The sequence below is a fragment of the Oryza sativa genome, chromosome 3 (assembly GCF_034140825.1).
Source record: "Oryza sativa Japonica Group chromosome 3, ASM3414082v1".
Classification (NCBI taxonomy): Eukaryota; Viridiplantae; Streptophyta; class Magnoliopsida; order Poales; family Poaceae; genus Oryza; species Oryza sativa.
Genome location: NC_089037.1, coordinates 5,571,274 through 5,585,817, shown reverse-complemented (window position 1 = coordinate 5,585,817; position 14,544 = coordinate 5,571,274). Strand labels below are relative to the sequence as shown.

General features: G+C 43.9%; 1 protein-coding gene across 4 annotated transcripts; it reads right to left on the bottom strand.

The window, feature by feature from the left end:
• Positions 1 to 4,254: 4,254 nt before the first annotated feature.
• LOC4331993 (BTB/POZ domain-containing protein NPY4) lies at positions 4,255 to 9,623 on the bottom strand. Of its 4 annotated transcripts, none has more exons than XM_015772542.3 (5): positions 9,265 to 9,623; positions 7,372 to 8,235; positions 6,881 to 6,950; positions 5,360 to 6,520; positions 4,255 to 5,131 (listed from the first exon to the last, which is right to left on the bottom strand). In XM_015772542.3, exons 2-5 carry the CDS (start codon positions 7,431 to 7,433, stop codon positions 4,607 to 4,609), a joined length of 1,818 nt encoding a protein of 605 aa, XP_015628028.1. In that variant the 5' UTR covers positions 7,434 to 8,235; positions 9,265 to 9,623; the 3' UTR covers positions 4,255 to 4,606. The 4 variants fall into 4 exon arrangements, with proteins under 4 accessions (XP_015628028.1, XP_066164948.1, XP_025880072.1 ...); XM_066308851.1 differs by lacking the exon at positions 9,265 to 9,623 and adding an exon at positions 9,001 to 9,156; XM_026024287.2 differs by lacking the exon at positions 9,265 to 9,623 and adding an exon at positions 8,776 to 8,910.
• Positions 9,624 to 14,544: the final 4,921 nt, after the last annotated feature.

Here is a 14,544-nt window from a genome sequence, read left to right as displayed (position 1 = left end):
ATCCGTAATGATTTGTGCCGTGACGGCTGACAGAATACGTGGCCCGCCCGAGCTCTAACATGGAAATGCAGAGATTGTGTGGTGGGGCTCTATAACCTTACCAAACCTTCGTATCAAATCAAGCACTTTACTAAAACATCTAACTTGCCATTTTGCCAAAATGTTGCGGTGTCAATAGTAGAAAATCAGGCACTAACATCTTCTTCACCTTTACACAGTACACAGTAACATTAATAATCATAAAAATACAGCCAAATTACTGATGTTGCTAGAACAAGTGATCAACTGATTATCCTGTACTGTAGAGTACATGCTGATGGCTCATGTTCGCCATGCCGTTCGAGTTTCTGCACTGTGCAACAATGGTCGAATGACCAGCATCAGCGATGCATGCGTGCGTGATGCATTTGCTGATGTCTGATGATGGGGTTTTCGTTCTGACGATTCCAATCCAAGCTTCTGTTCCGCTCTTTTGACCGGCAGGCAGGCAATATGGTCGTTCGCTCGGTGTGTACTGTGCGAGACCACTGTGCAGTGCCGCGTGTTGTACGATTCCATGTGAGCTAGTAGTGTTCGACTCATGCAGAATTGCATATGTGCAGTGGCTCTGCACCGGCACCGCTAGCTGCTTCGTTTACGCAGAGGCGAATTTTTTTTTTCAAATGGTGCAATGAATAATGTCGTCGACTCGTCGTCGCTTTGCAGCGACGTACTGTAACAGGGAAAGCCAATCGATCGGGGTACTGGTAATAACTGTAGTACATGAAGCACAATGATTGGAATTCTCGTGGTATAATAATTCAATTTGTCCGTTGCATTCGGCTACATATCAGATCGAGCGACAATGATGACAGGTGCAACGAAATAGTCCTGTTAAGAATCTCAGGATTAAAATGAGCTCATTTCTTCATATCAGTACTACTCTTACATTTCTCAGCAGACAAAGCAGATTATCCAACCTCGTTGACTTGCAATCTGATCATGTTGGCATCACTGATTGCACGCACGAATTGATGTTTGTGTTACGCTTTACTACTACTCCCTTAATCACATTGGTACTTACTCATTGGACACACACAAATTGGGTGTTGCACTATATTAGGTGTTGCACTATAGGTATCTCCAATGTTTATTACCATGAGTAGTATTAAGGTGGGTCCCACTATTCTTATGGTTATTACTACAATGTCTGAAATAAGAGTAAACTTTAAGATGGATCCCACAATGTACTATTCTAGTACTTCTTTTATCAGCCATGCCAATTTTTCATCCTCACATTCATTTTACCCTATTATTTTATTGCTTGTGGTCAAGCCATAAGCTTAAATTTTTCTTTTACATTTAATGTCTTATGGCTTTGTTTCACAATGTATATGGTCACTATAAAACCTTATGGCCTCTTCTTATGGCCACATTGTGGCTGCCCTTAGGTGGCTAAGTTAAGTACGTGTGTACCCAGATTGAGTGGATAAGGAAGAATCAACAAAGCTCATGCAGCCAGCCTACGCTTTGCACCATTCGACCCCTGCATTTTCACAGGGTATATGACCATATGTCCGTTCAGTCTACTCTATCATAAAAAAAAAATCTAGAACTAAATGTGACACATTCTATTACAATAAATCTATAAATCTAGATAAAGATATATCTAAATTTATACTATTAAAATGTGTCACATCAGTATTATATTAGTTTTTTATGAGATAAAGGGAGTACTAGGCAGCAGGCCAGCAGCTAGCATCTGCTATTACTTGAACTGTCGTAGTTTCAGCATTTGGCTGTTGGTGAGTTGATCCAAATGGCCAAGAGCCCAAGACCGAGGCATGTATGGATGCATCATGCATGCCAGGGTGAGATAAACCGAAAGCTCATTGGTCATTGCAGATTTGGGGGCACGTCGTCTCGCCATGCTCTCGCCGGTCGACAAGGAGTAGACAAAATCGCCGCCGATGAGAAGGACGGGCCCTGGATAATCCGACGACAAGCAAAGTTCAGATCGATTGATACTTCGTCTGTTCTAAAATGTAAGTATTTTTAAGATTGCCACGAGTATTAAGAAAGTATGTGAGAATAATTGAAGAAGGTGTGTGATTGGTTGAAAAGAGAAAGTAGGTGAAAAAGAATAGTTGTGATTGGTTGAGAGGAGAAGGTAGGTAGAAAAATAGCTTTATTTTAAGACAAAGTATTGTGCTAGAAATATTACATTTTTGGACGGAGGTAGTAGCTCGTTTGTGCTTCTTCGCCTGGCACGACACGATTTCGACGGAGTACGTGATGGTTGATGGTACGGAACTTGAACGGAGGCACAATTCTTTAACCTCCTGTTGTTCTGAACAGGACCTGGATTGTGGCGGAGCTTTCGATGTGATGAGATGCGGTACTATGATTGTGCAGGGTATGGGTTGTGTCAGTCAGTCGTTGCAGGCATATCACACTCCTTTGACCTCCTTTGACCTACTGTAGTACTGATTTCTTGGGCATGGATCCTTTGCACGCGTAGCTGGTCAAATCAGCCGTCAGGGGTGTGTCTGGATTTTTCAATCCTTTTAAAAAACATATTCTACAAGTAAACCTCTAAAAATTTTATTCTATAAATAATTTTTTTCACGGCACCAACATTATTGGTACTGCGGTTCCATCCCTCTAACCCCAATAAAAGCTAAATCATTAATGTGAAGGACGGCGACACCAATATCATAAACGATGGCCTATTTATTTTTCTTTCAAAAATGACCTAGCTGTAATAGAAAGAACATACTTGTAATTAAAAATTTACACATAGGTCCTAGGTGCAAGTGTCATTGACCTATTTGTAGAATGAATTAATTTCACCTCCGTGATGATGTGCACCGAGCCACCGACCGGACATATATTCCACCATTGAAAGAGAAGGGAAACCGTATGTGTACCAGTCCTACCCATTTGGAACAGCCATTTGAACAGGTTAGGTGATGGACGGACCAGGAAGACGAGTAGTAGTATGGACTGCAACTTAAACAGTCGTAGCTGCTACTTTGGATCTAAATCTGACGGTAAGGATTAGCTTGTCTACTGTAGCAAAAGTAATGTACCATAAAATATTGTTTAGAGTACTATATAGTGAACACTGTAGTGATTGATCTGGACCATTGATCATAAAATTGAATGGTTAAAAATACATGCAGTTCTAACGTGCAGTCGTAATTCCAGGAAGACATGCGATGCGAAACGAGAAGCGTCAACGGGTCCCAGCAGGTGATCTGCAAGTGCAAGCCAGACAACGTGATTTGCATGCACGATGAAGTGATTTGCAAGCAAGAAGGACGAGGTGAGCCTATGGATCATGGTCCGAGTCAAATCTGTTAGCCGGTCCTACATGGATCAGAAAAGCAATTCAATGGATATGATCTTTTACTGTGTTGGGGGGTACAGTATCCACGTTAATTCTCAAACTAGTGAGTATCTACTATTGGTTGCTGCAAAGCCGAGATATTCTATTCTATTATCTTAAAAAAATCTACTATTGAATGCTAAATGGTATATTAGGGATAGAGATAATTTAATTTGCACTAATTGTTTGCTACTAGCCTCTAACTTCTGGAAAACTATTCACTCGAATGGTTATGAATTTTCTTTAAAAAAAGAGAAGATGTATTAAAAAAATTAAAAAATATGGCATTCCATTCACATCATAATTCCTAGGCGATCAGGATGATCATCGACTTCAGGTCTTTTCTTGAGCAGTTTGTCGTGCGTGAGATTCCTTGATAAGTATAAAAAACATTAGCTGATTTCCTGCAATACATAGGCTAAAAATATTCTCTGTATAGTTATACTATCATCTTGATGTAATTGTCTATGTTCAATAAGACACACTTTAAAAATAGTTCCTTTCCTGCATATGCGTTCACAGGATTATACATTATGCTTCTTACAAAAGTGTGTACATATTCAGAGTACTGTTTCTTTTTTTTTTAACGAAGGAGCACTAATTTTAACTCTCTACAACGATATGCGCTTGACATAGCTGATACTAGTATGACGTACTATACTACAATCCAAATACTTCTTTTTTAGAGGTATAATCCAAATACTAAAAAGGCCCAAGTCGCTCAGGTAACAATGGCTGCAAAATGCCTATTGAGCCCAGTTGCGACAACACTGAACATCACTGGCTACCTTTCAACAAGATATCCCTATTTGGTCCGCAGCTCTGTTATTCTTGGCTCAGGACAGCATTGTCTAATTACAAATTACACAAGACTTTGCACGATCTGAACTGAGATCATACCACTATACCAGTATAAACAGGCTAGCAGCAGATGAATTATGCTTCCAAGTTCTAACAAAGTTCTAAACTTTTTTCATAACAGCTACTAACTTCTGAGTATGGCATAAAACCTCAAAGTAGCAACCAACATTTTCATAGGTTTCATGGCAAGCCTACAATGCTACTAACAAGATCACCTAAAAGCAGACCTCACATTATAACATCCCTACCAACAGACGTGTAAACCATTAGTTCTTGCTTCTATGCAACATTCATGAAGAAAGAAAGAAAAGAAGCAGCAGCTAAGAACCTAACGATCCTTACGAATCCACTGAGAATTCATGCAGGAAGCTAACGCTACACAGCAGCCGGCTTCGTGCTCCTGGAGGGGGTCCTCTTGGGAAGCTCCAGCTTCTGCAAGATCGCACTGTCCGACGAGTCCGAGCTGCTGCGCTCACCGGACTGCCCTTTGCCGGTTGGCACCGTCGTCGTCCTCCGGTGAGCCGCCTTCTTCGGCGTCGACGCGCCGCCTTTCTTCGCCTTGCCGTTGCTGCAATGGCTATTGGCTGCGCCGTCTAGCTTGGTGGTGGTCTTGGTGGACAGGCTGAGGTCTTCCACGACCATGACGCCGTCCCACTCGTCCTCCGTGTTGGTGGTGGCGCCTGACCTCGAGCTCTCGTACGAGCCGACGCAGATGCTGTCGGCTCGGATGGTGACCGCCGCAGAAGCCCTCGTCTGCTCGTGGTACAGCACCTGCACCACGGTCCTCAGTGGCAGCCGCTCGTTCTGCACCGCGTGAGCACACGCGTCCGGTGAGAGTTTCTTGCAGTCCATGAGGCTGCACAGCTTCTTCTTCTCATTCTTTCCCAAGCTTGGGTGCTCCTGCTCATTTAAGAAAAATAAACAGATGTTATACTTAAAAACAAATTTTGTACAACCGTAAATACAGAAGAATTTATATGAGCAATGCATATGAATAAATTCGTGAGTTGAAGCAAAAATGTCACGAGCTGAAATGCATTAGGACTATGTGCTAGATATTCAGTGTGCTTGTGAACATGTCCTATGAGTAGTGCATTTTTGATTGGAAGTTGAAATTTGCAAGAGTACCTTCAGATACATGTCGATGGCGCGGTATAGCCCATCATGAACTGGCCTTGAATTTATCGACATTGTCTCGGCTAGATGAATGAACTTCAAAATGGGTGTATTTGGATCTTTTGCAACCTCAGCAAGATACCCATCAACCACTTTAGCCACTTTGATCATGGATGCACTAGGTGCTTGGACATGACTGTCCACTTCACCACCATTATGTTTCTGAGCATTCTTACTGTCTTGCCTGACAAATTCTTCCACTATACTGAGTATCATGTCAATGTCATAAACTGTGGTCTCCCCATCCACTGTAGGAATCAGAAGATCCGACACGGACGCTTCATCTAGTTGCCGTCCAATACGCTTCATAAGCTCTTTCCTGCAGAGCTCTCCACATTTTAGCAAATTTGTTGCTTTCAGTAGCTTTAAGAGGAAGCTGCATGAAACTGATCCTTTCTCTGATGGCAACAAGCATGTGATGGTAACTAGCATGGCCCGAACTTTTGCGTCGCCATGGACCATTGAAACCTTACTTAAGGAAGGGAGCTTCTTGTATGTGTAAGCCTTGATTGCCTCCCCAATCACATCCTTGGGCACCATACCCTTGGTCTTGATTGCTGTTATGACTTGCTTGTATGAATCAATGTCGAGATCTGCGAGATCCTCGACCCACCAATCATGCGGCACAAACTGCTGCTTCTTGACTCCATTCCATTCCAAATCAAGGCCATTCTCAGTTGGGAGCTTCTTGCGATTGTATGAATATGACCACTCAACCTTGGAGGTGTCAGTGGAGGCTTTCGAAGCAATGGAGTCGATGCAGTGGCTAACCAGCTTAAGATCCTCTGACCAAGGCAAGTGAGCCTTTGTAGTACCAAGAACAATGATAGAGTCCTTCCAACTCCGGAAAATGCTTGAGCTGAGGAAGACCTCAATCTTGTAGATGAGATTACCCTTGTCGACAGTTTCATGCATCTCCAAGTACTCTGCGGCGCAGCGGGCTGCAATGACATTGTAGGCATTGAGCGTGACAATCATACCATAACAAAACTTGGCACAGATCTCAAAAGCCTTGGCGCCACCAGGAATATCATGGATGTGAATCTCAATGTTTTCATCACCAGTAGTTGGGATCATCTTCTGAAAGCGAGCGCACTTGGACAGAAGTGGGAACTGCACGGGTGGAAAATGGAAGCATAAAGTTAAAGTAGCATAAACTTATAACAGTGACATCGCTCAGAAAAGTATATATTAAACATTGAAAGAACAAGGAAAAAAAAGTAGCATAAAGTTAAAATATTACTTAAGGTTTCAATAAACAGATAAACCACAAAAGAAGAAAAAATGGAAGCATTTGCTCTAGTTATAAGTGGTTTAGCATTTAGAGAAGAGAATATGCCAGCAAGCAAATATCAAACCTTACATGAGGCCATTATCTTCTGAACCACAAGAAATTACTATTGCAATAAGTTTTATGAAGGCATTTCTCTGAAAAAAAAAAGCTGCATGAATGGAAAGGAAGGACATTTTTACCTTGTGAAGGTAAAACTTTGTAGTCCCTATGCGAACAGTGACATCGCTCACTAATTCAGTTGCCACAATGCTGCAAAGATGGAACAGTTCTCGTAAGTGATAAGTCAGGAAACGAGAAAAGAACAAGCAGCCTGTGCCTAAATGAACAGTAGATTTTGTGCATCTAGCATCTAGGCTATTTGGAATAAATGGGCCTATATAATGGGATCGAGAAATATAGTTTCTATAATTACAGTACTAAACCAAACAGGAGAATATTTCTCTGTTATTTAACATCTGCATTTTGTAAGTTATTCAAGATCATACCAAACAGGATGTATTACACATTTCTTGGACATATTCAGACGTTCAACAGTAGTACACTCAGAGAAGAGTAAGAACTGATGAAAACTACTACCAGGTAAACCCCCCAAAAAAGAGAACAGTTGACAAGTTAAGATCATGTACAAGAACAAGGCAAAGGAACTGAACAAGACAAGACGAACAATCACCTGACTTCATTGCCATCATCCTGAAAAGTATCCGGGTTCGATCCAAGCTTCATGAATTTCATCTTGAAACAGGCAAAGAACAGACGCACACGCGCTGATCTTAAATCTTATCTCTCCTGATCGACGCCCAAACACACAAACCACCACCACCACCACTAACACAACAACAACGCTGCAACCAATGCAACAACTCCACTACTAGCCCATATTTATCTACACAAGATGAACAGCAACTAGTACCCAGGAGCAAACAAGTACAAGGAGCAGAACAACTTGCTGCACCCTGCTGGTGGCTGCGGCTGAGACGGCGACCGAATATTGCAACGTGCCCGGGAGATCGTTCGTACAACGGAAAACAAGAACAGACTACGAGATAGTAGCAGGCCCTGATGCGGCTAGCAGCAAGCCAGTAACAGCAACAGCAGCACAGCACTCAAACTGCTGCTTCAAGCACACTCCAAGTTGAACCTACTTATGCGGGCTGATGCTGCTGCTATCGTAGGCAATGAGGCAAGAATGGTGAGGAGCACAAGCACCTCAATGGAAGTAAACTACTCCTATATGAAGAGAGAGAGAGAGAGAGAGAGGGAGGCAAGGAGCCAGGAGGGACAACACCCACAAAGCACAAAGCTGACACAACCCCACCTCCTCCTGCTGCTACCTGTTAATTGCTGCCTGTCCTTGCTGATCTGAGAGGCGATTAGTATAATTCCCTTCTTCCACCTCGCCCAACTTTGTTTTAATTAACCAAGAATCACGCAAGATCTTGTGTCCAATGCAGCACCGCTCTCTCATAAACAACGAGTCCACATTCCTCTCCACCAACACTGTTCCCCAAGCAGGTGATCTCTCTACTACAAATCTCTGCAGCAACAACAACGGCAAAACACAAGGGTCAGTATATATTTTTTTCTTTATCACGCATTGGAGCAGGAGACACCGAGCATCTTTTATAATGCAAGGTGTGGGAGGCAATGGAGAGACCAAGAACGGCCACTTGCTCTCTCTCAAGCTCTGGCTCCGTGCGTGCGTGCTTGTGTGGGGAATCTTTTACTACCAATGTGCCAAGATCTCACAGTTTTTGTGCCGGAGCCTGAGATCGCGATGACACGAGAGGATGCGTAATAGAAAGTATATACGGTGAGATGTGATGATCTAGAGAAATTTAAAAAAGAAAAGAAAAGAAAGAGGGGGAGAATTAAAAACGAAGAGCACACAGCAAGCGCGGCCACAATGTGACAGCCATGAGGGAGAGGAGGCATGTGGGAGGAGGAGGCATCGAGATTTTATAGCTAACACGGGGAAGGCAACAAAACAGGGTACGCAACAAGGCGCACACGAACAAAGGCAAAGCTAAAGGGCAGCATCAGCCATGACCGGGGAAAGAGGAACAGTGAGACCCACCCCTCTCCTCTACTCTTCCTCCTCAATCTCAACCCAAGAACTGGTCAGGAAGACGAGTGGCGCCTCCAGCCTCCTCCTCCTCCCGGATGCAGCCACGCAAGTGTGCGCATCCATCCATCCATCCGCCGTGTGCTTGCACATGTGCATGTCTCTCTCTCTCTTTATCGCTCACTTCAGCTTTGTCAAGCGTGCATGCTTGTGAGAAAAGACGGTGTGGCAATTAACCTCAGTGGCCTTGCAGGGTGGTGTACTCCGTCCTCCTCCAATGGCCGCAGCACCCAGGAGTCAGGAAGCCGGGCCAGCGTGCCTCCTCGAGTGCCCACACAAAGCTCACCACGCCACCCTCGCAATGCCAGTAGTGTTGCTGCAGTGAGGTAGGACGAGTCGACCAGGCTAGAACAAGAAAGAGATATAGAGAGAGAGATAGAGAGAGAGAGAGAGAGAGAGAGAGAGAGAGAGATTGGGAGGAGGAGTAAGCTAGAGGCTCACCGCAAGAGGCCAAGAAGGGGCAAGGGGGCAGCGATGGTTGGATGGAAGGCTTTCCTGTCTCCTCTCCTCCTCCTCCTCCGCCTTTGAAATGAGCAGCCTGCTTTTGGCGTTCGTTGGGCGGTGCAGGGTGCCACCACCACTGTAGCGTTTATGCGGGCGCGGGTGGGACGAGGACGACGTCGTCTTTCGCTGCCGATTTCGAGAGGGGAATAGAAAGCTCTCTCGCCGCGGTCCAGCCTGCCTCTGCTGCTGCTGTTGCTGCTGGTGGTAGTAGGACGGATGGCCGGCGACGTGCTGCCGGTGCGTGGCTCTCGATGCCTTTTTCAGCCCAAACTCTTTTTTTCTTCTTCCTCTCTGCTGCTTTTTTAGGTACGCGCGCAGCGTAATGTTTATGGCACAGTATGGGGGGTGATGGGGTGGGCCTACCTGTCCGTCTTTCCAGCTGCAGCCTCCGTGTCCGTGCGTGCGTGCGCTCGTCCTCGTCCTCTTCGGGCTTGGGCCGGGTAACTGACGGAAACCCGGCCTGAACCCGGTCGGTTCTGCTCGAATTGGACCGGTCTTGGGCCTAAGGCTGAGTTGGAAAGAGGAAGTCACGGTAATTTTCTCGTTTTCTATTAGCATATTTTCCTAACAGCTAAACGGTATGCTTTATAAATTAAAAGATAGTTTATATAGTTTTGTAAGAAAAGTGAAATATATTCGTAATGTTATAATTGTCAATATCTAATCTAATTAATTATGTGCTAATGATTTGTTTTTTTTTTAAAGCCGCCAACTCCTCTAGCTGAACTATCAAAATGAACTCAAGTTAAGAGGCTGGCTGTTTGAGGAAGCTCAAGATTAAGATAAGCAGCAGCTAGGTAGTTACTCCCTTGGTCATATAGAAAACAAATTTAAAACTGGATGTAACAAATTCTAGTATAATGAATCTGGACAGTCTTAATATGTCACATTCATTTGTTTTTTGTGGGACAAAGGAAGTACTCCCTCCTTATATAAATCTTAGACCTATTTCTTTTTCATCAATACCAAAAAGCAATTAACTCATACATCATGTGGCAAAAATAATGGACATGCAACCAATAAGTACGAATGACTTCTTGATTTTTGATCAACAATTTAATTTAGCACATAGTAACTACAAATAAGACTTAGATTTTTTGAAAAACCAAATAATGAAATAGGTCTAAGATTTTTAGAAGGATGGAGTAGATTCTGAGAATTAAAAAAAGCTGTGTTTTTAGCTTCTAGTTCATTTTATGAATCTACAGCTACAGTTTCTCAAAAATTAAACAAAAAGTTGAACTGTTTGGGAAGTTTCTGATTGTAGGAGAAGTTACAGTTGCCAGAAACCCCTCCAAACATGCTCTTAGTGTTGAGCTCAATATGATAATTTGGGATAGGCTTAGACATATACTCCTACAGGGGCGTCCAGGGGGCCCGTGCGGGCCGTGCGACCGAATAGGGCCCCCAAATTTTAAGGACCCCTAAAATATTAAGTATGCCCTATATATAATAATATTAGAGGCTTTAATTTTATTAATTTGCAGTCCAAATAGTAGCAAACACAAGGCCCAAAACGCTGCATAAGGTGAATCGATCCATCTTCCATCGTACTCTCGTCCAAGAGTCTGCGTCGTCTCGTATCGCCGAAGTCCTGATGCCGCAGCCGCTTCGTCTCCTCTCCCCAGTTCTCTCCGGCCTCCGCTTCTGCTTCATCGCTGATGATCGGTTAATCGTCACGCCCATTTTTAATTTTACTATAAAAAATTTACTAGGCTACTAGGGCCTATTTTAATATTTTGCACGGGGACCCGATTTGACCGGGACGCTCCAGACTCCTACTTTCTACTCTCTCCATATAACCTATGGTAGGATTTGAGGTTAAGTTATTTTGGATGAAGAGATTTGACACACATAATTGAACAAGTGGGGAAAAGGAAGCTGTGTTATTAGAAAACGGTAGTAAGTACGTAGCAGTACAAGCTTACACACGTAAGCTGGTCCTCTGGTCCCAGATCGATCGCATAAAACCAGGGGCTCGCATGGCTAATAATCTGCGCCTCCGATCGATAAAGCTATCCCGCCTTTTCGAGTTTTGCTACCCATGCGCCCCGCCGCCCTCGCCCTCTCTTCCCCTATTCTTTATCCGCCGTCGCCGAGCCGCCTAGCGGCCGCCGTCTCGCCTCCGCACGCGCGTCGCCAGCGACGAGAAGACGACGACCCGTGCCGTGCGCCACCCGCGGCTTGGACGGCCGCGCGCTTTGGCCTTTGGGCGCGAAACGATGCCGTGAGCTGGCGGGGCGTACATCGCGGTGAAGCTGTGGGTATACTCCCTCAAGTAAAAAAAAAACCCTAAAATTAAATGTGACACATGCTAATATAATAATGAATCTGCATATGTGTCACATTCAATACCTACTGTTAACTTTTTTATGGAACAGAAGAGCGCTGTAATACATTACTCTCTTTGTCCTGTAAAAAACAAATTAGAACCAGATGTGACATATCTTGGTTATATGTCGCATCTGATAATAAGTTGGATTTTTATGGGACGGAGAGAGTATTACATTGGATCATGTCACGCTCTGTCTAACACGCTACTCCCTTCGTCCCATAATGTAGCAACCGACTACGAATTTAAACATGAGACATAAAAATCCAGATTCATAGTTTTAGGTTGGGTCTCATCCCATTCTAAGGCTGTGTTCGCACCACCTCGTTCCCATCCGAAACAGTGTGCGCGGAAAACGGAGCGGTCTATTAGCGCGCGATTAATTAAGTATTAGCTAAAATTTTTTTTAAAAAATGGATCAATATGATTTTTTAAGCAACTTTCGTATATAATTTTTTTTTGCAAAAAATGAACTATTTAGCCGTTTGAAAAGCGTGCGTGCAGAATACGATAGAAAGGGGTTAGGGACCCTGGGTTCTGAACACATCCTAAATTGCTACATAAGAGCAAGTCTAATAGTATAGCCAACTATTAACTCCAAATCATCTAGAGCCAATGTAGGAGTAATAGCCAATTCATATAATAGTTACTTACTATATTATTAATATCTGGTCTCACCTATCACACACACGTTATGTTTTGGAGTCCGTGTTGCAGCTGGCTACAGATCTATGGCCCGCTACTTTTCTCTTTTTTTTTTATCTTTTTAAAATATGTTTAGAGCTGGTTTATAGTCTTGTTATTGTATTGATCTTTTGAGAGGTAGGAAGTAACATTTTCTTTGGGTAACACACGAAATTGGCCGGGGTTTCAGGTTCAACAGCTAGCGCTTCCTACACGGCTACTACTACTTCTACCGTCTACCGTGCCAGTGCTCGTGGTAGCCTGGTACAGTGGTAGCCGTCGTAGAGAGGGATGGACGGCGGATGATGGCAGTGGGGGGGTCCGTTACGTCCGTAGCTAGGGTGGGGATTTACTGCGTAGCGTGAGCGCGTGGGCGGTAACCTCATGATAGCCCTCGGGTGCCAGTCTTTTGATGCGTGCCCTTGCTCGCTCTGCCCGCGACAACCTATGATGATGTTGCGCTTCACGAAGGCAGGGCATTTTCACCAGGCCGCACACACATATTCCACCACTGCTTTTTCCCTCCCCCTTTTCCCGTACGTAGCCGTAGGCGGGTGAAACGAGCTCTCCGTCCGTCCGTCCACTCGCACGCATGCAGAGGAGGTGAGGAGGAATTACGGTGTGTTTTCGTGGCGGTCCACCGCGCGGAGGCTCCTCTCCTGTTGGTTGCCGTCCAGGGCGTGCCCATGACGTCGTCGCTGCTGCTGCGAAGCTAGTGGAGGACTACTACTAGTACGTGCTGGAGACCGACGTTAGCCCGGACGTGCTGGATCTCCGTGGTGTCAATCATGCGTGTTTGACAAGATCCTGGCTCTTCTTTGGACATGTCATCAAATTTTGGCACTTGTGAGTTTGATAAGGAACATCAAAACATCAGAGCAAGTTTAATAGTACGGCCAACTACTAGCTTCATATTATGTATAGCTAATATAATAGCCAATTCATACAATAGTTACTTACTATACTATTAATATCTGGTCCTACCTATCATACACACATTACGTCGTGGAGTCCGTACTACAGCTGACTACAAATCTGTAAACCGCTGCTATTCTCTCTCTTTCTTTATCACTTTAAAATATGTTTATAGCTGACTTATAACATGCTACTGTACCTGCTCTTAGATCAAGAAACATCTCACATGTTCCAAAATAATCAACTTTTACACCAAATAAACTAAGGTCAGGTAAGATTAGATGTAACCTTATTCCGTGAAGATAACATATATAGCGGTGCTAACTAAAGAAAAATAATATCATTTATGCCCTTGCGCATTTCACCTATTTTCTCAATGGTTTTTGTTACTTCAATGCGTTGACGCAAAATTTTCCGCTTGACGTACTAGATGTGTGTCAATCATGCCAGCATTGAGGCCCCGGAGATCGACTAAGATTTAGTGCTGGATTATAGATCTTGATGAGGTGCAGGCGTGCCAGTCAGTTTGATTCTGTAACTGACAATATGTCGATGTAGCAACGACTAGCTGACACGGTGGAACAATCGGCTGTTGGAGAGTTGGAGACACGAACGTTGATGACAATTGCAAGCTCGAGTCTCGAGTGTGTCAAAAGCATGTGTTAGCCGATAGCCGATAGTCGATGGTTTGGTACAGAATCAACGGGAGGATCCGATGCTAGTACTTAGCATGAACGCTTTTGATCGTTGATGTTGATGGGGCTGTGGACGATTAGTTGTAAGCTTGTTGTACAATTGGATCGGATGATAGTTCGATACAAATAGATTCAAATAGTTAGACAAATAGTGAAGTCTCTTTTGCTGCAATTGGCTTTGGCCAATAGGAGTACAACTATTACCTGCTAGTTAGGGGGGGTGTCCAAACTTGTATAAAAATCCTTGTCACCCATCTATTTTTACCGTAATCTCGCGTATGTCCTGATACTAACGATCTCCATACTCTACAAATACCGTAGACAAGGCATAACTCGTCAATAATGGTTTTTTATTGGTTCTAGGTATATCATTAGTGGAGATTGTCTGCGATACTATCAACCACTTCTATTGTAGATGCAATACTGCAGATGATCCGTGTTCATATATCAAAACTTTCGGTTGCCCGATCAAAACTTTCGCGCCAACCGTCATCAACACCAGAGTTCGGAAGCCTCAGAAACTACTTTTCCTCCTTACCATCGAGAGTTTGGTTGATTTTTCGACGGGAGCCGGATCGCAGAGGACGAATA